The following is a 25,551-nucleotide window of genomic DNA, read 5'->3' on the forward strand; positions in this document are numbered from 1 at the left end:
AAGCTACTTGGATGAGTAGTGAAACGTTTCAACCTAATAAAGAAATCCAGTTTCCATGACTCAACTTCCAAATCATCAATAATAGTCATGTCCTTCAGTCAGGTGGCCTAATAATACTGGTCTGAGTACGGGGTGGGAGAAGTTCATTCTGAAAGAAGGTGGGCAATTTCTGCCTCTCCAGATGTTGTTAGATGGTGCCACTCATCAGCCCATGTCAGCATAACGGTAGAAGAGGGTAAGAGTTGCAGTCTAAACCTCATTGAGAAGCCTGCACAGTGTCTGCTCCTGATTAGGAGGAAATCAGATTTCCAATCGTTTTTAAGGATTTGAGGGTGTTTGAAAACATGAATGAGGGCACACAAAATGGATAACTCCGAAGAGGCTTTCTCTTTCGTGTAAAATGAAAGGCTTGGGGCAAGAAAAATATGAAAATAAAAGAGGCACCCTTCAAAAGAACTCAAAACAAAAGAAATATGAAAAGAATTCTACCTTGCACATTATTTGTCCCTACCCTTACGAAGGAGGCATCCAGCACAGATTTAGCATATCATAAAAGAAGCCACAAGTGGTTAGCTATTGGTTTATTGTTGAATGTTTTGCTTCAAGAGAAATGAGAGAGATGGTTATTTGATTTTTGGTCTCCAGGTCAAAAGAGGGTGACTGGCCTTGGGAACTGCCCATCATAACTTTGAAGAGTCAGTTACTGTTTACCTTTCTGCCTTAGGCCCCATCACCAGTCCTGCTTGGCGTGACTTGTAAACAGTTTTATAGTTTCCAAAACTTTTGAACAGACATTTAACACATTGAACAAGGAACATCGTAACCTGTGCACCATTCGCTACTGAGAAAAGATCAACATAATTAGTTCCTTTGGGGATATAGAAAACATATCACAAACAACTGACAACTGCATCAGTTGGAGGTCAGAAACATAATTAGTTTAAAATGTCATAACTGTTAAGAATTTTAGCATGGTATTTATCCCAAAACTGGAAGCATGCAAGAAAAGTACCTCATTTTAGACAGTAGGATATAACAGAAATTACACCAAACTATAATATCAAAGGAATTTTATTTCAGAAAATAGATAAAGCATTCAAACCTGAAATATGATTATATATTAATTGGAAAAAATGCACTTTTGCCATTTGGAACATTTTTATCTTATTGTTGGTTTTGGACAGGAATGAGGTCTGGGGTGTATGATGCCAAATTCTATCCACTGCAGTAGAATTTGGGGTCCAGAAATGGTTGGAAATGGCAATTTAAAAGATCTAGTAGAATGTACAGCAGCTTCTGGTTTGTTTGGAGGGGGAAAAGAGTGTTTGGGATCCACCCAGGCTAAGGAGCTGAAAAGCTGCTCCTAGAGCCTGCTGTGACCAAAACAGGGCATCCACCCCTCAAGTGGAAGATGTTTTCCGCTTGGGGGCCCCAAATCCAGGTCTGAGAAACCAGGAAACTACATGCAGTAAAGAAGAGAGAGGAGAAGGGTCCTGTTGTTGTTGCCATTCTGGGGCCAGGTATACAACTTGAGCAAATTCAGGTTTCTGATGCACACAGACATTCAGGAATGCAGACAAACAAGGTATGCAAGATAATGCTTTACTGTGGGGTGGTCCTGTTCAGGGTTCCAGCTAGGTAACCATCTCCCCCTTTAGAATGTCAATTTTAAAATAAAAAGCTAAGCCTACCAAGGGTTATTAGCCAATTTCTCAAAAAGAATTTGCCAATGAACTCCACCCTTGCAAGGTAACGTAAGAAGGAGGCTGCTGTTGTTTTCGTGTCTTCCTTGTGGAGTTCTCGTGGGCATCTGATTGGTCGTTATATGAAAGAAGAGATTGTTGGACTAGGAAGGCTCTTTTCTTGATAACTAACCAACAGAGCAATCTTACCCAATGGTCATTCAAAGGCAAGTCTTAGTTCTGGTGAAGTTTGATCTTGGGTTATTGGGTACAAGACTGCAATCTAGTTCCAACGAAAATTAGTTATTTTATTGTTAACATATTGGAACCTTGTTTGCTATTTCTACTCATGTCCAATCATTTTCTAAAATTATGCCTCTCAGCCGGCCAGTAATGGTAAACTGGCCACAATAAATCTGTAACTCAATGAGGAGGAATCTGAAGTGGGCAAGCAAAAGTTCTGCTAAGTGAAAGGAGTCATTTAAGTTGCACAGCATTAAATGTAAAAATGGAAGCAGAACTGCATTGTAACCCTCTCACATGCATGCGTAGGAACCCTCCTACATCATTTTGTGCTGACGGAACAATCAATGTTCAGGAACACATTGTAATACCACACAGAGCTCTATATTTTGTGCATCAATTCTTCTATATTAGTTTAAGCTGAAACCTTATGACACACTCTTACCTTTAAGTAAGTTGACTGACTTCTGAGTGCGTATGGACAGGAAAGTACTGTGAAGTCAGCGGAGACCAGATTTACACCAACTGCAAACTGAGTGAAGGTTGTGCTATTGCTAGCAGAACTTCTCTCTTCAAACTGAACTTCACAGAGAGTTGTTTATTCCACACTACTATTGTGTAAAACGTCCCCCGCAACACAAACACAAATGAGCAACACTGACTTCCTCTGGGCTATGACTATGATTCAGTCCACTGGAGTGAGCCATGTAATAGTTGTTGTTACTGGAATCAGGGTCTATTCTTAGAGTCCCCCACCCTACGATGGAAGGTGAACATAGTATGCTGTCAATGACTCATACTGGCGGGCAGAATTAGAAGCAACAAGAGAAAGCGAAGCTTCTCTGCCTTACTCAGAGTATGACTACACTGGCTGTTTATTGCACTATTTGGAGTACTGCAGGGATGGGCTGGGGTGCTCTTAAAGATGGCAATCCAACGACATATTTGCTAGAGCACACCAGCCTGCCCCCAGAGTCATTCCTACCCACACCTTTATGGCTCTTGTCAAGGGGCTTATACTTTTCTGGTGTGGGTAGGATAGCTCTGGTTTGGATCAGTTCCAGTGTATGGGTTTGCTAGAACTGATTGAAACCAAACTTTCTTCTTTCAGTTTGCCAATATCATGAAGTGGTTTAATAGGCAAGCCACTTCAGGATATTGGCAAGTTAATCACTTTACAAGCTCAGCAGGTAAAGGTAAAGGTTCCCCTTGACATTTTAGTCAGTCGTGTTCGACTCTAGGGGGCGGTGCTCATCCCCGTTTCCAAGCCGTGGAGCCAGCGCTTGTCTGAAGACAGTTTCCGTTGTCACGTGGCCAGCGCGACTTAGATTCGGAACGCTGTTTACCTTCCCATCAAGATGGTACCTATTTATCTACTCGCATTTACATGCTTTCGAACTGCTAGGTTGGCGAGGAGCTGGGACAAAGTGACGGGAGCTCTCTCCATCACATGGATTCAATCTTACAACTGCTGGTCTTCTGACCCTGCAGCACACAAAGGCTTCTGCGGTTTAGCCCGTAGCGCCACCACATCCCTGGCTCAGCAGAGGACAGTGAAAAACAACATTTTCTTTTACTGTATATAGATTGTTGCTGATACACTACATCTGTGATAAAAAAATACATTATTTTACATGTTTTCTTTGTCTCAACTTACAGAACAGGTCAAGAAATTGTACGCAGTCAAATCTACAATGGTAGCTTCAGCTGCAAAAAAGATTTCTATTTTTTAAATAGCTGATGCAGCACGAAAGTAATTGTCTATATTCAGTCAAAATATTTTTTCCACTTCCCCTGTCTTTTGCCAAGCAGAGGAAGTGATTGATTTGCCAATATCTTGAACTGATTTTCTTATTAAGCTACTCCACAATATTGGCAGCAGCCATTTCCATGTGACTGGTCAGGCTTGATTAGATTGTTCTAATCAAGTCCAGCCATTCCCAAGTGGCCCACGCTAGCTCACTCCCTGCTGCAAGTGTAGCCATACACTCCGTTTCAGCAAATAAACAAGCCCTATCGCAATCCAAGAATGCAGGTTGAAGGCGGCAGGAAAAGAGGACGACCAAATATGAAAAGGAACCCACAGGCTTAAGTTTACAAAAGCTGAGCAAGGCAGTTGAGCATATTTCAGGACACTTCAGAGCTCGCTCATTCAAGGGGTTGCCATAAGTCAGAGGCGACTTGACAGTACTACAACAATGGCAGCCCAAAAATGGTTGTGAAAAATGGAGAAAACATCAGTTTGATGGAAAGCAGATGTTTCCCCCACCACCACCAATTTAACAATGATATTAATAACAAACAATATTTAACAAGTAAGAATAAAGAAATAGGGTTAAATTACACAAATCCCACCCCTTTTATGCCATATCTGGAATGGTAGCCAATCCAAGAGCACTTGGATAGAAATTCAGCGTTTGTCAAAAACAATGACCCAATGTTCAGTTTTTAAGCATATTCCTTAATTCTCCCTATTAAAGTCAGCAAGGCCTGAAATTGCTTAATTGTGGCTGGATTGTGCCTGCACTGTAAAGGAGGAGAAATATACAGGTCTTTCATAAGCAGTGGTGTTGCTTTTTCGTTTTGGGTTTTATCTTTGTTTGTTTGATCCCCGGCAAATTTCCATCAAATATGCAAGAGATTTATTTAGAAACTTACTTACTCAAATATCTTCCTGGCACCAGGTACAGAGCTTCTCATTCCACCCCCCCCCCCCCCGGCAAGCATTTACGTTTCATTGATCTGTTTTATTTGGACGCTCCTTTGATAGAGTGGCTTTTTTTTTAGCAACAGGTTCATTTATGACATAATCCTAGGCATGTTTATTCGGACCTCAATCCCACTGAATTAAATGGGGCTTACTGTTTAGGAAGGGTATTTTTAAAATGTTGATTCAGTTATTTTAGGGATTTCATTATTTGACTCTTTTACTGTGATAATAAAAACAACCAAAGAGTCCTGAAGAGTTAACTGAAGATTGATCTAGCCCAGGATCTTGTTTTTGTCTGGGACTAATCAGATGCACACATGAAGCCTGGAAGGAGCATTACAGGATACTAAGAAGGCTTTTGCCCCCCCCCCCGCTCTGTTTCAGAAACTGTTTATTAGTGGGCTTGCCTGTCTCTGAGCGAAGGGGTGATATATAGTCACAGTCACGAGTAGCCATTGATAGCCTTTTCCTCTGTAATTGGGTCCAGTCCCCTTTACAACAACTACAATCTGAAGTACTGAATTTCATAGTTTAACCGCATGCTGCATCAATAAAACAGAAAGGGTGGTTACAACTAAACAAAATTAAAAAACAGAAAAATACATTGTCACCATTCAACAAAGTTTACTTGCTAGGAGGGCATGCCTAGAATCAGGAGAAGTCTAATGGATGGGCACCCTGGGCACCAAGCTGAGCCATGTGACAAAGTGGGCTGAGAAGAACATGAAACTGAGGGCAGTGGTTATGTATTTCGAGTGGACTGTCTGCTGTGAGCTACTAAAATATGGAGACTTGAGTGTTCTTTTTGTTTGTTTGTTTTGAAAGTCTAATCTCTGGTAGTTCTGCTCTGCTGCCTAGTGCCTGCCACTGCTTAGCATGCAGGTTCTGACCTTTGGTTTGGGCACCCCAGTGCCCCCCAAAATTGAAGGCTTTGAGTGTTAACATCTCACGAATCCTGATATAAATCATTTTAAATAAAACTGAATTGGGCTACCATATTTCAGAACAAGAAACTATATGCAAAAAGTTCCACGGAGATAGAAACACTGCTAAATACATTGTGACTATGGAGTGAAGATATTCAAATGGAATTTGGAATTGACAAATGTTCAACTCTATCTATACAATGTGGCAAGGTCCAAAAACTAGATGGAATAGAGTTTTTTAAAAAGAGCAATATTATAAAATCACTATCAAGCAATGAAAATTACTGTGTTTCCCTGAAAATAAGACAGGGTCTTATATTAATTTTTGCTCCAAAAATGCAGTAGGGCTTATTTTCAGAAGATGTTTTATTTTTTTTCCAGGTACAACTATCTACATTTATTCAAATACAGTCACGTTATCTTCTGGTTGCTGCACAATGCTGCACAATGATGGAGAGCGGGGTTTCACTTAATTAGGGCTTATTTTGGGGGTTGGACTTATATTGCGAGCATCCTGAAAAATCATACTAGGGCTTATTTTCAGGTTAGGTCTTATTTTGGGGGAAGCAGGGTATAAATACCAGGGAATACTAGAAGCAGATACATACAAAAGGAGATACAAAGCAGAAGCGGATACATACATCCTTCATACAAAATTTAAGATCTGACAGAAAAGGAATACAGTGGTGCCTCGCATTACGACGTTAATTCGTTCCAGCGAAATCACTGTAGAACAAAAACGTTATAATGCGAAAATAAAAAGGCCATTGAAACGCATCGAAACCCCTTCAACGCGTTCCAATGGGCTGGAAACTCACCATCCAGCGAAGATCCTCCATAGGGCGGCCATTTTCGGTTGCTGTCTTGTAAGGAATCCATCCCAGAAAACAGCGGGGAGCCATTTTATTTACCCGGTGGCCATTTTGAAACCGCCGATCAGCTGGAGGAGAATTGTCGTTTTGCGAAGAATCGGTTCCTGAAGCAGGGAACTGATCATCACAAAGCGAAAAAACCCCATTCAGACCATTGTTTTGCGATTGCAATTGCGATCACAAAAAGATCGTTGTAATGCAGTTTCGTCGTAATGTGGGGCAATCGTAAAGCGAGGCACCACTGTACATCAAAAGTCTGGAAAAATCTTTAAATCAAAATTAAATGGTGGAAATACAATCAAAACCATAAACACACAGTCTAAGGGGTTCCAGTAATTAGTTCCAGTAATTAAATACCCAGCTAGAATAACAGAGTGGACCCAAAATGTAGCAGTAAAAGTGAATTTAAAAACATAGAAACTAATGAACATGCATCATGCACTACATCCAAAAAATGATGTGGACAGATTATATTTACCATGAAAAATCAGAGGCCATGGTTTACTGCAAATACAGCAGGTAGCAGAGGAGGAAAAAATAAGCCTAAATGATTATATCAGTGCAAGTAGAGAAAAATTACTTAAGGCAGTGAAAATGCAGAATATTTTGAAAGCAAGAGAAACAAAGGCTCAATATAAGAAGCAACAATCTGATAATAAATTAAACAGCTGGGAAAATAAACCACTACATGGACAAAACCTGAGAAACACTGATGGAAAGGCTTGATTTTTGTTGCACAAGAACAAGCAGCCCAAACCAATGTGATGAAAGCTAAGATTCAAGGAACTGATGCTAAAACAAATGTCAACTCTGGCAAGAAAAAGATGAACATTGTCACATCTCATCTGCAAATGTCCAAAGACGGAGTGGCAGAATTAGTGCACTGGTCATTATGCAAAAACATGTAACTTGCCAGCCTCCAAAAACCCATGGGAATATCAGGTAGAGAAGGTGATAGAAAATTACAAAGTCAAGATATTATGGGATATCCAGAACTGATAGACACCTTGAACATAGCACAACAAACATAATAGTAATAGAATGAAGACATGTCTGAATCATTGAAAAACTAACAGAATACAGAGATTGACACATCTTGCTTGTGGATGAAACACCCTTCAGTTGTCCCCATAGTCATCAGGGTTTGGGAACAATATCAAGAAACTTCACACAGTATTATAAGAAGTTGCTGATCTCAGAAATAACACCATCAGAGCTACAAAAATGGCAGTATTAGGAACAGCACAAATACTGTGCCAATATGTACGAGATACTCATAACAGATACTTAGGTTTTTGGTTAAAAATTTGTGTCTGTTATGTAATACCAGTCAATGCTGTGCTTCATTTTTTTTAACATGTTTTTAGACATGTTCCGTGTCTAGTCATGCTGGCCACGTGACCACAGAAGATTGTCTTTGGACAAAACGCTAGCTCTATGGGTTGGAAATGAAGATGAGCACTGCCCCCTAGAGTCGGACACGACTGGACAAATTGTCAAGGGGAACCTCTACCTTTAATAATAATAATAATAACAACAACAACAACAACAACAACAACAACAACAACAACAACAACAACAACAGTAGTAGTAGTAGTAGTTTGAGCCATATTTTGCTCTATTACATTGTTGTAATAATCCTATATATTTTCACTCATAATTAAATCCTGTTGTGTCTGAAGAGATGCCATATTTTGTCATTCCATGAGCCTGTGGAGACCAACACATTGGTGGGAGTGTATTAGCCCTACCCCTGCCATCACTGCTTTCAACATATAAAAGCAACTCTCTGAAGAGAGAGAGAGAGAGAGAGAGAGAGATTACTGCATTGATGTCACCTGTTCATGTGAACTAATTCTTTTCCAATTTTGGCTCACAAGGATACAGCAAGACTTCCTCTCTCCAGACTGTCCCTTTGACTTGTTCAAAGCAAGGGATATAAACTAATCAAAAAGAACAGAGAGAATAAAAAAGGAGATGGAGTGGCAGTACAGTATATGTCAAAAATAGACATTTCTGCATAGAAATACAGGAGGAGGAGATTGGCTGTCCCATCGAGAGCATCTGGATCAATCTAGTTGGGGCAAAAAGCAAAAGGAACTTGGTAGTTGGAGTCTAGTACTGACCACCCAATCAAAGAGAGGAAGAGGATGAAACTTTTGAAAAACAAATTGCAAAGTTTTCAAAAAGACACGATGTAGTAGTGATGGGAGATTTCAATTATCTAGATATATCTTGGGTGGCAAATTCTGCCAAGTATGGCCTTTCCAAGAAATTCCTGGCTTGTGTGGCTGATAATTTTGTCCTACAAAAAGTGGAGAAAGAAACTAGAGGATTTGCTATCTTTGACTTGATTCTGACCAACAGAGATGATTTGGTGGGGGAAGTGGCACTAAGGGGAACTCTAGGTGAGAGTGACCATGTCCTTCTAGAATTCTTGATTTCAAAGGAAACAAAAGCAGAATGTTGCCACACACTTTTGCTGGATTTTTAAAAAGCCAATTTTAATACAGTAATCTCAGAACAAGAATAAGAAAGGTCCCATGGCAGGAGATCCTAACAAGAAAAGGAGTCCAAGAAGGGTGGGAGCTTCAAAAAAGAAAGAAAGAAAGAAAGAAAGAAATTCTAAAGGTAGAACTACAAACGATTCCAACAAGAAAAAAAAAGGGGGAGGGAGGCAAAAAAAAGGCCAGTGTGGCTTCACAAAAAGCTCAGGGAGGACCTAAAAACCAAAAAAAAGACATGTACAGGAAGTGGAAAGAAGGCCAGGCCACCAAGGATGAGTACAGATAAATAGCAAGGAAATGCAGGGATGGCATTAGGAGGGCAAAAGCTAAGAATGAGCAGAGGTTAGCTAGAGAACCTAAAAGCAATAAAAAAGTTTTCATCAGGTATTTGAGTAGCAAAAGACAAACAAACAAACAAAAGAAATAGTGGTACAGCTACACAATGGAGATGGAAAAAATGATAACAGAGGACAAAGAAATGGCAGAGGTGCTCAATTCCTATTTTAGTTCAGTCTTTTCCCATAAGACAGACTACGAACTTCCAAATAAATTGGAAGTGCAAGGGGGGCAGGATTGTAGCTGGAGATTGATAAACAAATAGTCAAGGAATACCTTACCACCTTGAACGAGTTCAAATCTCCAGGGCTGGATAAACTGCATCCAAGGGTACTGAAGGAACTAGCTGAAGAACTCTCAGAACCACTATCCATTATTTTCTTGAAATCATGAAAAATGGGGGAGGTGCCAGAGGATTGGAGGAGGGTCAATATTGTCCCTATCTTCAAAACGGGCAAAAACGAGGAACCTAGGAACTACAGGCCAGTCAGCCTGACATCAATCCCAGGCAAAATTCTGGAACAGATCGTAAAGCAGTCATTGTGCAAGCACCTAGAGAGCAATGCAATAATCATTAGAATCCAACACGGATTTGTCAAGAACAAATCCTGCCAAACTAGTTTGATCTCATTTTTTAATCAGGTAATCTCCCTGATGGACAGAGGGAATGCTGTGGACGTAGTATATCTTGACTTCAGCAAAGCTTTTGAGAAAGTGTCCCATGATCAAGTGCAGTGTCTCAAATTTGTGGTGAAGTTTTCCAGGAGTTTTAATCCCACAACATCTGGGGACCGAAGGTTAGGAACTACTGATAAAGATTCAGCTCACTGAACAGCAAATCATTCATTCTCAGCCTGAACTACCTGATGGGATTGTTGTTATAACGATGAAGCAGAACGGAGGAGAACTTTCCCTTTGAAAGGGAAAGAGGGGTCCAACTAAAATTATGAACAGGAATTTTTTTTAAACTTCTGTTTGATAAAGTTGCAGTCATCTAACTTCAATGGCAATATAACATCGATTTAACTTTTAAAATAGAGTATATATTTCTCCTCACTTAGCCTGAATAGTATTGGATTTTAAAGCTCAATGACATTAATTTAACCATTAACTGTTTCCTACTAATGTTTCCATATTTCCATTAGGTAAGAGAATCTCTTATTATCTAGGCACTAGAATTAAGGTGGGGCTCCCCTGCTGTTCCTGAATCACATTTCAATACATCTATCATCCCAGTGGTGTAACAGCTACTAAGAGGATACGTAATTCATTCTAGCAAGCCAAGTGGTCACAAGGCATTGTTAGACTCTACCAGAAAGCCCCTGCCCGTAAGGAAGGCTGCTGTGATTGGCTCCATATTAGTAGAGAGAAGTGGTGTTACGAGACCTTACCTAGTTAATTTATGGCCAATGTAGGTTTAAGGACAGGCTTTGCACCTCACAGCTCACCTTAAGGAGAGCTTGCAGGACCTGACCCAATGCTCATCTGTTCCAACATTCTGTTGATATCGTGGCCAAGCAGATGCCTGCAGGAAGTCCACGAGCAGGGCATGAATGCAACAGGGCATGACTATTCCCCTAGTCTTGCTTCTCAGCAACTAATATTCCACAACAGGCTGCTTCTAGATGGGAGGAAATATATACTCCTTATGATTAGTGCACCTTGATTCATCTTCAGGTCAGGCTGCCCAGGTTTCGGCCGTGGCCAGGATTGCCTTTGCACAGTTAAAACTAGTGTGCCAGCTGCACCCATTCCTGGAAATGTCTGATCTGGCCATGCCTTAGTTACATCCTGCTTGGATTCCTGCAACAAGGTCTACGTGGGGATGCCTTTGGAAAGTGTGTGGAAACTTCAGCAGGCCAAAAATGCTGCAGCCAGATTGTTAACTGGGGCAGGTTACAGGGATCACATAAGCCCCTATTGCAGCAGCTCCACTGGCTGCTGGTCCATTTTGGGGCACAATTCAACATGATGGTTTTGGCCTATAAAGCACTAAACGGCTTGGGTCCAACCTACCTCAAAGACCACATCTCCTTTTATGAGCCTGCCTGGGTGTTAGGATCATCAGGGGAGACCTTTTTCTCAGCCCCACCACCCTCACAGCTGCACTTGGTGGGGATATGGAAGAGGGCCTTCTCTGTTGTTGCTGCTGCTACCAGACTTGGAGACTCCCTTCCACAGGAGGCCAGGCTGGCCCCATCTTTGCTGTCATTCTACAAGCAAACAAAGACTTTTCTTTTTAAGCAGGCTTTCTTTAAAAGACTGGCTAAGAGGTGTTAAAGGTGTGTTAAAGGGACTGTTGTATTCCTGTTGTTTTTAATGTTTTAAATACTGTGTTTACCTATAAGTATTCAATATGCTTAGATCTTAGAACTGCATAACTATCATCGAGTCCAGCCCTTGTCAAGGAGGCACAGCGGGGAATGGAACTCCCAGCCATACCTAAACCACTGAGCTATCCAGCACTTGTTTGTTTAATTCTTTTGAATGAGATAATCATTTGTTGTTTTAACTTATTTATTTATTTATTTATTTATTTATTTATTTATTTATTTATTTATTTATTTATTTATTTATTTATTTATTTATTTATATGATTTTTAGCCACCTCATTACCAATGGTCTCTTCTAATGTTGTTTCTTTTAATGCAATGAGTTGCCTTGAATCCTTTTTCAAGAAAAGTGTCAAATAAATAAATAAATAAATAAATAAATAAATAAATAAATAAATAAATAAATAAATAAATAAATAAATAAAGTGACCGCGTTATCCACCATTAATTTGCCCAACCCTATTTCAATACCGCTCCAGTTGGCAGCCATCATTAACATCTTGTGGCAGTGAATTCCATCATCTAACTATACGCTGTGTGAAGAAGTGCTTTCTTGAATCTCCCGTCCTTCTGCTTCAGCCCTCAGCTCCACTACATGTCTTGAGAATCACATGAATGAACTTGTAGCAAAGGAGAGGAGTGCAGAGTGAATAGGAGCTCAAACTACCCAAGCATTTTCTCCTTGTCACCAGGCTTCCTAAGTCGTGTTCCACACCCCTGACGAGGACAGAGAAATGACTCCCAGGTTTTTCAAGACATAAATCAGCAACTGCATGCTATTTCAAATCAGTGGAGAGTCAGGGTGCAATCAGAGCATGGGAAAGGTAGGTGTCTGATCACACTGGAAATTGTCAGTTTAATGAAAGCAAGTGACCCTTCCAACCATCAGGAAATTGCTCCAGCCAGGCCCCTCAAAGCAGTAACCCTACTGCTAAATTCAGAAGGCCCAGTTTGGGCAAGTGGATTGATGTCACGGTTGGAGTGGTCTTCCCTGTACATTGTGTGATTGCCAGGAATTAGCTAACACCAGATTGCACCACAAGCAGTCCAAAATGTGAGCTATATGCCTGTGTGGATCACACTCTTGGTGTTATTAATGCTACCTGATTTGAATTTGAATACAAATCATTATCCAGGCCAAACTCGTTTGTATGGACTCAGTTGAGTCACTGGTCCAATTAATATTTTCTCTGTATGTGTGAGAGACAGAGTGTGTGTGCATGCATGCATGTGAACAGATTGTCAGCATTGTATCTTTTGAGACAATGGGTTTCATGCAGCCATGACACTTTATCCACATGCTTACTATTGTTCTCCCCCAATTCTCGTACAATAAGCATGTTGAACAGCATATTCTTAGCTCTTGTGGGGTTTTAGTGTGGCTCTGAGGGACTATTGTTGTATGTGTTTGAAAGCCTCAGTTCCCACTTCATATGGAGTCACTAAACCCATGGGGGAATGGTTCAGGGGAAAAAGAGATAAAGGTCACAAAGCACTGTGGATTCAAATCTGTGGCAAGATGGCAATTTGTGAAGCATTCTGCATAGCCAGGGATTGCATGCATCCAATTAGATAGATAGATAGATAGATAGATAGATAGATAGATAGATAGATAGATAGATAGATAGATAGATAGATAGATAGATAGATAGATAGATAGATAGATAGATAGATAGATAGATAGATAGATAGATAGATAGATAGATAGATAGATAGATAGATAGATAGATAGATAGATAGATAGATTAGCAGCAGTTTAAAAGCAGACTGTATATTATAGGCTTGTAATAACTACCTATCCAGTTACTTATGGGAAGTAAGGCCATCTGTGTGCCACACACTGATAACAGCTGAGAGACTTATGTGTCTGTCTGATGTTCTATAAAGATTTGAAAGCCAATATCCATCTGTCAGGATTAGTGCAAGACAAAGAGAAAATGCTACAGACGTATGCCTGTTACCATATTTGAGAACCGACCAGGAAGTAGACTTGTACTTCAGTGCTAGCTGCCTCTACCACACTTGAAAGCTTGGTGTGGTGATCTCCTCTGAAGCCCCTATCCCCTCAGGTCTTCACGGGGTTCTCGCTCTTCTTCTTTCTTCGCTGCCACCAGGTATTGCTGCTTCAATACCATTCAATCAAGGAGACATGTGTACTTTTAAAACTTAAATGATTTATTATATCAGGGAAGATGACATGTGATTAATATTCAATAAGCAAATCACGGGTTGCTAATCACTTGTATTTGAATAGGTTCTACTTTAACTTTAAACTTCTACTAACACTCTGTTCCATTCGGAGTTCTTACAGAACTCTAACTCACTCTAAGATAACTTGTAAGTTTCACACTGTCTCTCACTCACAGAATCTCTCCTCATACTCCATACACCAGCCTTTATATCCAGCCCCCTCCCCCCTTGGCTCCACCTTCCGTCCTCTCATTGGCTCCTACTCCACTGTTCAGCTGTGATGGACAGGTGAGGGCAGGGCTGTTCGCTACACTTGGCTTACACGCTGTAGAGGAACCTCTGACATGTACATATAATTCTGACTTTGCCACCATTCTCCATCCCCAGGATCTGCTGCCTGAGGCAGCTGCTTCCTTCTGAGTAACGACAAGCCCAACTCTCCTCTGTCCCAATACAGAGATTCATTACAACAAGAAAATGTGGGTTTAGTTTAGGATGATATCCGTGTTATCATCTCTGCTGCACCACCTCAACTCCACAAACATGTTGCTTCCTTCACTTCATGGTGATGCCCAGCTGCCCTGCCCTCATGAATGTTTTGAACCCAAGTGACAGACTGTAACCTTATCTCCAGCAGGCATCTATTTCAATTCCTCCTTGTGCATATTATGCTGGCCAGAGTGTTCTGACATATTTAGGTATGTGAAATTCAGTGGGAAGAGAGGATGGAAAATATGTACTGTATGTTACAAATGTCAGAGTGAAGATGTGGTACTTTCAAGTCTCTCCCCCCCCCCCTTGCCCTTGTATGTCGGCTTCTTTCCAGTTATCACTCTCCTTGCCTCTTGGCCTGGGAAAAGCGAATGAAAAAAGTCAGGTAGGGCAAAGCTGACGCCTCAACAGCTGCAGCAGAAAGCATGGAGGGCAGATTAGGTGAGGTGTTCTTTTGTGTCCGGGAGGGAAAGAGCAGAACCTTGTGGCTGCAGTCAGTCCCTGTCACACTCACACACACACACGGGGGGGGGGGGCAGGAGGGAGGGCATATGAAAAGAGAAAATGTGAGAGATATAAAGAAGGGGGAGAAATGTTCTATCATTTCCAGCTGAATAAAACAGATGAGAGCCCTAGGTAGGCCTGGTATGTTTTCCTTCTTAAAGACCTCAGAGCTCTATTGGGATGTGCTTGAAAACAATTGCTACTCACCACAGATGGTGGGACATGCTCCTGATTGCAGTGCAACAGGATAAACACGAGCATTTGATGCCTGCGTATTTCACTGAGTCAAAGCCGGTCTGCCTCAGCATGAATGCTAAGACTTGGACCACAGATTTCTGTTTCCAACTGATTATTATTATTGGTAAAGAGAAAGGTCAATTGTGTCTTCTTTTTCAGGGGCTCTTCCTTTCTTAGCTGACCTTAGGGGCCCTCGCCCTTACGTGGCACAAAAAGAGGGGAGCAAAGGTGCTGGGAGGAAACAAGACTATGATTTGAAGGATGTTGCCTTGACTGCGTACAGTTTCCATTTCTTCATGACAATTGTATCCTGACCTTCATTACACAATCACACACACACACACACACACGGTATTATTCAAGATCAATATGTTTCGGTGGAGGCAGAGAACGTGTGAGCAGATCTCTGCTGATGGAACTTCATGGAGTGACCTTCCACGTTTTGCTCCCAGACCAGTATGGTAAATTGCAGGAGAATAAATTGGTGAACGTTGTTGACTCACCACTAGCCTTTCTGTGAGCAGAAGGAGTCTTCATCTATTTATTTAATATGCCCAAAGCCACTACATTTTAAAAAATGACTTATTAATTCAAGAATCCATTCAAATACAATGCAGTGATAAAGCCATAAAAAGAAGAATGGAAGAAAGAAAATCGTGCAGAACAAACCACTCACAAACACAGACAAAGGTATTAAGTCACTCCCAAATAGGAGCTGCCATTTATGGCCATAAAGCCTTCCCAAAGATGAAGGCACTGACCATTCTAGGGCAGGCAGCATGAGAGATGGTGGGGTTTCGTCTCCCTTTGCAAAGAATTCCAGGACAAGAGGCATGTCAGAAGTCTCCGTCGAGTTCCTGCCAGGCACAGGACTCAGACTGCTGGGATACATAGGAGGGCCTTTGATCTTCTCAACATGTGGTCAAAGTTAAATGGCCAAAAGTAGTCCACCGGGGATTTTGATTCAAAAGCATAGAAAAGCTTTCAGGGTCATTACTGGCACTCTGAACCAGTCATCACCACTGGAAGTCAATGCAGTCGCTTCCTTAAAGGCAGTAGCAAAACGTCTTATCAAGCAGCCCCTCTTAGTAGCTTTTTTTCCATTTTCCAACTGGTACCGAGTTTGTCCACCCTGCTTTCACCTAAGACAAAAGACCAGCCCCGAAGGCTGCCCGGCCAAATACATGACTCTTTAAATCTGCCAAAGGACTGCAGCGAATCCAGGCACACTCCCCCCCCCTTTTTTTAATTACTGCATTTTAATTCCCAGAATGGCTACATCCCTCAGCCAAAATGTGACCATACTGGGGCATTCCGGGTGCTTTACTCCTGAAGAACATTTCCAAACTCTGGAAAACGCACCTATGCATTGTCCTTGCCTTGAAGCACACTTTGTTTCTTTGTAATGTAATGACATTTGGAAGTTGGGAGAAAATCTACAGAGATTTGTAATAAAGAGAGCCTTAAGTAAGTGGAGAGTTTTGCCCACTGATGATCTAACCAGCTTCTTCCTGGTTTGAGTAGTCTTAAATTGCCATTGTTTTTACCATGTTCTTACCTAACTTCTTTTCCTCAATTATATTTAAAGACACAATGCATTTTGCAGGCTTTCCTGCCCCCTATGTGCGTGTGATATATAGTCAAGTTGAAGATATGCTGTCACCATATCATATATGCAGTTAAAGGTGACATTTATATTTCCCCATGTACAATTAAACAATCTCAGTCATAGCCAAATCCAACCTTCAATAGTCTCAAGAGAGCCCAACTCAGAAATAAGACAGTCTGACAGCCTGATTCAGTTATTGCACCATACCCCAAGATTTAGACGCCGACAGCAACAGGTATCTACAACGACGACACACTCATTCTGAAGAGTGACTCTGCGTCCAGCCAGTGGGTGGCAGTGGCCTTGTGCTTGGGTCACTAGGTTAATGAGTCTTTGTGTTGGAATGCAAGTAATGCGCGTAAAATGATAATGGAGAAGGTAACCTCTAGGTCAAGGGTTGGGACTACTGGGTAGGCTTCAAACAAAGACAAAAACAGGCCATAGATGCCTTTGGTGAAATGTTTGCAGTGCTGCAAACATAATCTTCAGTGAATTGCCAAGCACAGCAGAAAATGCAAGCAAAAGCTAGCAAAATTATCCCTATGTGGTAGGAAAAGTGGCTCTACTGTAGTGCCTTATTAATTCAATAATGTGTTGCCATTTAGATTTATTATTCCCTGTAAGTGACTGCCAATCTTTTTTTATATATGTACAGCTTATCAGTTTTCAGAGTCAAGAATAACACAGCGGCGCCTTCATGCCACTGGGAAAACCACTTTTGGCACCAGTCAATGCCATTTATCACTCTAGAGTTGTACTCAGTCTCATAAACAGAAGAACCATCATCACCAGCTTCATCTTCCATAATTTGTTTTGCTGCTCAGTATCAGACTCCTGTTCAATATAACCTAGACTCTAGAGCATGTCATAAGATTTACCAAACCGTAGAACTGATTCTTTAAAAAGAAATCCCAAATAACAACAGGCCTTTGGGTTTTAGCATTATATGCTATACCAATGTATGTTTTATCACTATGTGCCGCTCTAAACAAATTGTGTAGAAATGCTAACTGCAACGTCTCACAACTCTTCCTGAAAGAGCATAGCATAATTTAATTTCAACACACTACTATTAAGCTGACTAATCTTCAAGGTCACTGACTTGAGGAAGTATCAAAATAGCAACTGGAAGATCCTTGCTATGCAAGAGCTACTTGTCTTCCTTGTCCTTCTAACACCAAGTTAAAACCTAATTATTCCACGGTAACCCCAATCTTACCTTTCGCTTCTCCTTCCGCAAAGTATCTCTTGCTGAAGCTTCTCTGTTATGCTTTTCTACCTCCATTGCCCAGGAGGAAACTCAGAGCCCATAAAGAAGCAACTCAACCAGCTACACGTTAGTCACCACGACTGAACATACTCAAGTTGTGAGACAGAGCTGTATCAGTTCTCCCTGAGTGATAATTTCTTGTTAGCTAGGGTTTCCATTTATAGACTTAGAAAATGCACAAATAGAACCCTGGCGGGAAGAGAAGCAACTGGCTTCAGATAACAATAAATACCATGTTGGCATCAAACGAGTGGATCAACATGGGTTTTGTCACCGCATCATGCTGGCCGTCTGAGGCTAGAGAAAACAAAATCTATCACTTTCTCTTTCTTCTGCAATCAAATGTATTCAGCTGCAATTTCTTTCCATCCTGAATACGAAGAAATTTGTGAATTTTAGCTAATTCTTTAAAAAAGAACGAAAACAAAATTCTTCTCCATTTGCAGCAACCACCAAATTCAACACATTAGTTGTTCCCAGTATAGAAAAGACCTGGTTGCACCAGTCTGCCATATAGCTATTAAAAAGGAGGAGTGTCACACTTTTGTATGTGTTTTTATTTTATGTGTGTTTTAAATGTGTTTTTAATCATTTTAGCAGACTGTTTTTAATACCATTACATGTTTAATGTTAATGTTATAATTTATTGTGGTTTTAGTTAATTTGTTTTTTTTTTCTCAACTTTTGAGCAATCTTGGGTCTTTTAATTGGGAAAAGGGCAGCATACAAATGAAGATAAATACGAGAATAAAAACAAATAATATGGTTGAAGATATGAAGATTCTGAAACACTGAAAGCACTGAAAACCTTGGGCCCAGACCGATGGATCTAATCAGTGGCGGCGTCTTCCCCTTTGAATGGTTTATGAACAAACTGCTTTCCTTTCCAAATATGAAGAAATGTGTTATCAAAAAATAAAATGAAACAAACAAACAAGCCAGCCAGCAAGCAGAATATCTTGAAAGCAAGGATTCATCCATTTAGTGGTGGCCTAGTGTTGTATCCTGCAGCAGGGCATGGAGCAGGCAGATGTCATCTTCACACTAGGATGGGGTGGTCTCATCCAGCCTAAACTGGTCTCACCAGAATGCACAAGGTTTCTGGGTGTTTGACCCCTTAGAAAGTATTGCAGCTTCCAGAGGTTTTTCTTCTGTCTACCTAGAGGACATTTAAGTGTTGACCCCATGCTACACAATAGCTGAGTTTTGTGACACTTCCCTTCTTTATTCATAGACAACGGACTTTGGCTAGCCTCAGATTTATCCAAGGGAGGCAATACTCCTCTTGAACTGGTGCTCTGTACTTGCTTCGTTGGGCAGTTTTTGGACTGGGTTTAGAGACAAAGAAAAGGAGGCGGTGTGCCCATATCTTCAATCTGAGGATCCCTCAAAGGCGTTGAAGTGTGTGGGCTTTGGGGGTCATGCCCAGCTCAGAGGTTGTTAGTCTGCTTCAGTCTTAGGTATGAAGACCTCCACCCAGTGGTCGAGAGCCCATGTGGTTTCGACCTCCTCTCATCCCAGGGGGCCCAACAGTTGAGCTGAAGTATGTACAGTATACCATTTCATAACAGATGTGGCCCTGTGTTCTTCATCTGTAATAAATTTGTGGCCTGAGTTACTCCAAACAGGGAACAATTATTTTTTAATTTTTTTATTTCTTCCTACAATGTCTCAAAAGATAAAAAAAAAGTCTGAAATAAAAGTCCATGATCAACCAAATACTACCTGTATGTGGTTGATCAGGCAATGGAATGTCCTCCCAAGAGAAGACTCTTCCGGTAGCAGAGAATTACCTTTCAAACAAATTCTGACAATTGGTTTGTTGCTAGGGAAGGAGGTGCTTTTTACCAAATGGGGTGCTCTATGTTGTTTATTTTCGTTGATACATTTTAAATGTTGCTTTACTTTTAACTGTGTTTTAATAAGCGGGTTTGTTTTGTGTTTTAACTGTAATTTTATTCAATGTGATCACACCTCCTGGTGTCCCATGTTGGGGGAAAATGCAGAAGACAGTTCCAACAAATAAGTCAAATCATACTCCATCTTGTGACATCCGTTTTCTCAAATAATCCAGAGGGATTTGAGTTTCTATTCACTTTCTGCATAGAAAGTGTTACACAAGAACCTTTCCAATTGTTCTTCAAAGTTCAAATGTGAGTATGGGTCTTTGTTCCAGGAGCTTTGTTTCTAAAGCAAATACAAAATGCCATATATGAATTGGCCAACATTGTCACATAAACTGCTCACAGTTCTTTTATCAGACCTGTAGATATATGTTTAAACAGATGTTCCTAAGGTCGGCTTCTGAAAAGCAAACAAATCCAAGTGCATGTATGGATCATGCACCAGTACTCCCACTATCTCAATCTATAGCAGTGGTTCCCAACCGTGTGTCCCCAGATGTTCTTGGATTCCAACTCCCAGAAATCCTGGCCAGCACAGATAGTGATGACGACTTTTGGAAGTTTTAGTCCAAGAACATCTGGGAACTCAAAGTTGGGAGCCACTGATCTATAGGATACCATCAGCAGATGTATAAAGTCCTGTCTTCTTCTTAGAGTAGCCCTGTTGCATCACCGCAATGCAGTGTAAGACAGTCATACTGGGCTATGAGGTGGGAAGACAGATATCTTGTCAATTTAATCAGGGAGAGAGAAATGAGACATTTGCTTTGCAGGCAGCAGCATTATGCAATAAATGCAGTCAGAGAAGGCAGTCATCTGACATTCTCTTAAGGTACTATTACAACCAACTTTAATAAGTTCTGCAGATTCATCCATGTGAAATGCGTTCATTTCAACATTGACAGCCACTGGTCTTTTGAAGTGGATATGACATTCTTAGGAAATTCAGCCAAAACAACTAAAACTTCCCGGAGTGGGGAACCCAAGAACAAGTTGCAGTTGCAAACGGGTCATTCCTGATTATTTGGCTGGATACACAAAGGAATCATACAGAAATGTATCATCCGATTGTGAAATTTCCATTTATGTACTGCTGTTGAATGATGCTGCATAAGCAATGACAAAATTTAGAGCAACATATGAGTATTGCACAACAACCCCTTTAGCAGAATTTAAGTTCCAGTTGTATTTTAATAACAATTTGAGAGCAGGCAAAATGGTTCATTTTTATTATTGGAAAATCACATAACAAGCATACAAGTTCACAAAAGCAATGCACAAATTCTTTACTCTGTTGCGGAGACAAAACACACTCCTGCAGAAAATAGGAATTGACTAATTAAGGGTAATTCAGGAATGTTCTGGCAATGAATGAGAAGCCACCAGTTCAAAGGGCAGAAGCTGAGAAGCAAAGATACTTAACAGAGCAAAGTGGAAACAACTTAGTAAAGGAGCAGCTGCAAGAGAGAAAGAGATATGTCCACAAGCAGACACACATACAGATATGTGTGTGTCTCCCCTGTTCCCCATTTTTACAGTCCTGGATGCAGGCTCTGGTGTCCTGTTAGCTCTAGAAGAATAACCTGGCGGGAGTTCAGGGCTGATAAAGTCAGGAGTCCAATATTAGCAACTCTGCTGGGTGGGAGCCCATTCCCTGGCTCTCTGTGAGATTCCAAGGTTTACAACAACAACACACCCACCGGTTGCTACACCAACTACAGCAATGTTGCCTTCAAAGTGGCTCCCTGCCATATGGGCAGCAGCTATCAACAGGCACCAGACAGATGCCCCATCTGAAGAACAACTTGTCTTTGGCTGTTTTCACACATTGCACTAAAAAGGCCTTTGAGTCCCTCCTGCACTATTTTTGTGTCCTTGAGAATATCATAAACATGGCAATGAAACTGAATAGACATATTTAAATCAAACAGGCATTCAAGTTTACTAGATGTGAATGCTGGACAGGAAGGAAGGAAGGAAGGAAGGAAGGAAGGAAGGAAGGAAGGAAGGAAGGAAGGAAGGAAGGAAGGAAGGAAGGAAGGGAGGGAGGGAGGGAGGGAGGGAGGGTTCCCCCCCCGGAGAATAAAAAATGAAAGCAGGTCAATTTGGGTTCTTCCAAGTTTTCTATAAAGTACAAATTTTTGATGGGGTGGAAAATTCTGAATACCAAAAGACCACAATTGTAGAACGATTTACTATCTCACCAAACAACTCCCCCCCCCCCGGTGCATCTGTGTACTTAAAATAACAAATAAATTTAGAACTCTGGGATGGTACCTCTATCCTGTCCCTGCCCACCCCATCCTGGGATACTAAGGAATATGACTGTTCCCAGCACTGAAGAGGTCTATGTTGTGTCTATCTGATGCACACATGTTAAAGGTGAGAAGCTTCTCAGAAAAAAATGAGCAGCAATCCTAACTCAGCACTAACATAGTTATATACACAAAGATTCAAACTCATATTTTCAAAAGTATTCTTGTACTGCAACTAGAGATGGGGGTATTCGTATTTGTGTATGAATACGAATATCCCCCCCCCACAGGTGCAGATAAAGAGGGTCCGACCACTCACGATTCCGCTGCTGCCACAAGTTCCACTGTGCCTTCCTATCACTCTGTTGTTCACAAGGGATTAGCCACTCTGCGACCTGGCAGAGAGGCTCATCATCCCACCTTCTGCCAAGAGTGGCTAATCCATCACGAGCAATGGAGCAATAGGAAGGGATCGCAGAGCCCATAGCAGTGGCGGAATGGAGAGTGGCCAGTCTGGCCCAGGGGGCCGGACCCTCATTATCTACACCTGTGGGGGAATATTCATATTCGCATACAAATACCTCCCATTTCTAACTGCAACTCTTGTTAGGTTTAGAAAGCATAGGCAATAGGGAGGGATGATATTTCAGCAGCATCTGGAGGACCTCACAAAAGCAGCAGCATCAAAAGGCATGCGGGAGTCCTTAAGTAGGGTTGCCAGATACACGAGTACCAAAAGGAGGACATAGAAAGACAAAAAGGAAGACAAAGGAGGACATATTGAATGTTTCATTTGAATCATTCCAGATTAAACCCACAATCAATACAATTTTATTACAATAGCTGCCAATAAATGTCTCTTAGTGAACCGACCAAGAAACAGTCATGTTAAAAATTAAAAATAAATTCAATGGAGGCTTTTATATTTCAAAATACTGGGGATGGGCAAGCAGGTGGGGGCAGGGAAAGCCAGGGTGAAGGGGGTCCTTCAACCTCTCCCCCTCCCATCCAAAACTATAACATAAAATATACAAAAGCCTGACATTTTAAAGGTTTTTATCTTTACCTGCCTGATGGAGGACATTAGGCTAAAAAGGAGGACATGTCCTCCTTTTGCCTGACATCTGGCAACCCTATCCTTAAGGAAACTGCTATGAGAAGCAGAAACAAAGCAATCTCTCTTTCAGGAGTGATCTGATTCAACCACCAAGACAACTTCTACTCTGAAATAGTAAAATCAAGTAATTAGTAGGGGTTGTACCATTGAGATTTTTTTGGACTTCAGCCCCCAGAATTCTGTTCTGGGAGTTGTGCCTGACAGACCCTCACCAGAGACTCCTAAATGTAACTCATTTGGAGGAAGGCCTAACTGGGAGGCTTTATGCCCTAGCTTTCTGTTAAAAAAAGGAATAACGAGCCAGCTTCCTTTTTGACCAGGAAGCTGGGTCATGACGCCTTCCAGTGTGGGTGTTTTTCTAGGTGGGCCACATTTAAGCATCTCTGGTATGGGTCTGTCAGCTAGAATTTTCAGAACAGAGAATTTTGGGAACTAGTCCAAAAAAAATCTAGATGGCACATCCATATTGCTTCATATTCAAACTCCCTCTAGCATCAGCACAGCCAGGTCAGGGTGGCAGATTTTACATCCCAGAAAGTGAAACAAACACAATCCAGGAGCTTCCAGGTGTTGTTGGAAGCCCCCCAACCCAGTCCATGCCTAAACAGAGAGCACATCGGTGGGGAACGTCCCAATCCTTGATTATTCTCTGTACGGTTCCAGTTCCCTTGAAGATCCCATTGCTGTGAATTGGGATACACAAACAGCAAGACAAAGGCATCAACGGAGTAGGGAAGGCAGAGAAGAAAGGCACTGGTATCAGTTTGCACAGAGCTGGGCACTCTGTTTTATTTTTAGTTTCCTCCTTTTCCCCAGTCACCAGGGGAAAGCCCCCCCCCCCATAGCTTCTCAAGGCAGTCATCCAGACGCAACTTTAAAAGGTCGATGCAAATGCTTGTCTTCAATGCCTTCTTAAAATGGCATTGCCAGGATTCTGCTCTTCTACACTCCGCATCTGCTCCCACAATCCCTGTTTCCCTGGTTTTGAAATCAGCGGTGGTGCAACCGCAGGACTTCCTTGATTCAGTCAGTGACTCTGTGGCAGGAAAGGCGAGAGGGGTTCGTTTTTAAGGTTAAAAACACACACACTAACTTCCATCTTCCTGAGTTTTTCTGCATCTTTCCTCACTTCTGACTGCAGTAGGTGAATGCTGGATTTTACATGAGGGATCTGTGGGTACACCGTTCCATTCCATTAATACCCTCTGGGTCTTTGCTGTGTCCTGTTGTTGCCTTGGAAACGCACAAATGCCCCTTGATTTGGTTCATTTTTACACATTCAACTGAAGACCATGCACATCACTATTACAGATTGCTTTTTCCCCTTTGCTTCTAGCCCTTGTAATGCAAATACACTCTGTACATGCTCAGAGGCTCTTTTCCTTTTTCATTACATCACACAGTTCAGGCATTTGAAACATGTTCCCGAAGGAAGGTCTGGTGATCCCTTGGCTGAAATTAAGCCTCTGCGTATGGTATGGAAGTGAAACCCAGTCAGACTTTGCCCGCTGTCGCCATCGGGGTGCTTACCTTTCAGCTGACACGGAGTCTGAGGGTGAGGGGAAGCTAATCTTGTGAGGCCTCAGGGTCCGCATTCCAAAGGCAGCAGCTGTCAGTGTCCGTCTTTGGACAATACCGCTTGCTGCGTAAATGCTGTACTGGAGGAGGGTGACGGGAAGCAGGAGGGGGGGGAAAGGAAACCCTACACATAGTGTTGCCTGCCTTCAACCACGTCTGGAGGATCTTTGGACCTCCAGATGTTTCGGACTACAACTCCTCTGAACCCTCGAACTTTGGCCCTGTTGGAGAGGGATTGTGGGAGTCGGAGTGTCGAAGGTCAGAAAGGCCAAATCCTTCCCATCCACCCCTGAAGGGACACATGTCTGAGGGTCAGATACCTGGGCACCCACAATATGCTTGGTTGGAGAGGAACCCCATGCCTGCAGCTTTATGTGGGGATGCAGTGAATTTCACACTGGGCAAGAGTCTTCCCAAACATAATCTATTTGCTGCCCACCCACCCCCATCCCACAAATAGCTCTGCATTGCTTGCTTAAAACTCGTTGTATTAGGTGTTAAGTTGTAGCTGTAAAATTATATGTGTGTCACCTTGAAATATATGTAAATAAATGCTACCATGTGCCTTCCACATTAGTTGCCTTGCCTCTCCCTGGTCTACCTGACTCACCTTTCCCTTACCTGCCCTTGAGGGCTAGCCACCTTGAGATCTTCTCACACCCACACACCCACCCACACCAAGGCATTCTCCATGACCTCAGCTCAGTATCTCCTCATCCACCACAACAGCTTCCAATTTCTTGTCCAAACAACTGAAAAACAACAAGAAATACACTGACGCTCTGG

The 25,551-nt window shown here is 41.7% G+C and overlaps 1 protein-coding gene across 17 annotated transcripts in view; it reads right to left on the minus strand.

Annotated features, from left to right (window-relative positions):
• MLIP (muscular LMNA interacting protein) overlaps positions 1–19,093 on the minus strand; it is a 73,351-nt gene extending 54,258 nt beyond the window's left edge. For 12 of the 17 annotated variants that reach the window (XM_078386484.1, XM_078386481.1, XM_020781793.3 and 9 more), the window contains exon 1: positions 17,861–19,093. In XM_078386484.1, the coding sequence (XP_078242610.1) occupies positions 17,861–17,926 (66 nt within the window). In that variant the 5' untranslated portion in view covers positions 17,927–19,093. Of the gene's footprint in view, positions 1–2,370; positions 2,621–17,860 lie in introns of those variants that run through there. The other 5 variants (XM_078386482.1, XM_078386468.1, XM_078386476.1 and 2 more) reach the window with 3 other exon arrangements.
• Between the last annotated feature and the right edge of the window lie 6,458 nt (positions 19,094–25,551).

The sequence above is a fragment of the Pogona vitticeps genome, chromosome 1 (assembly GCF_051106095.1).
Source record: "Pogona vitticeps strain Pit_001003342236 chromosome 1, PviZW2.1, whole genome shotgun sequence".
Lineage (NCBI taxonomy): Eukaryota > Metazoa > Chordata > Lepidosauria > Squamata > Agamidae > Pogona > Pogona vitticeps.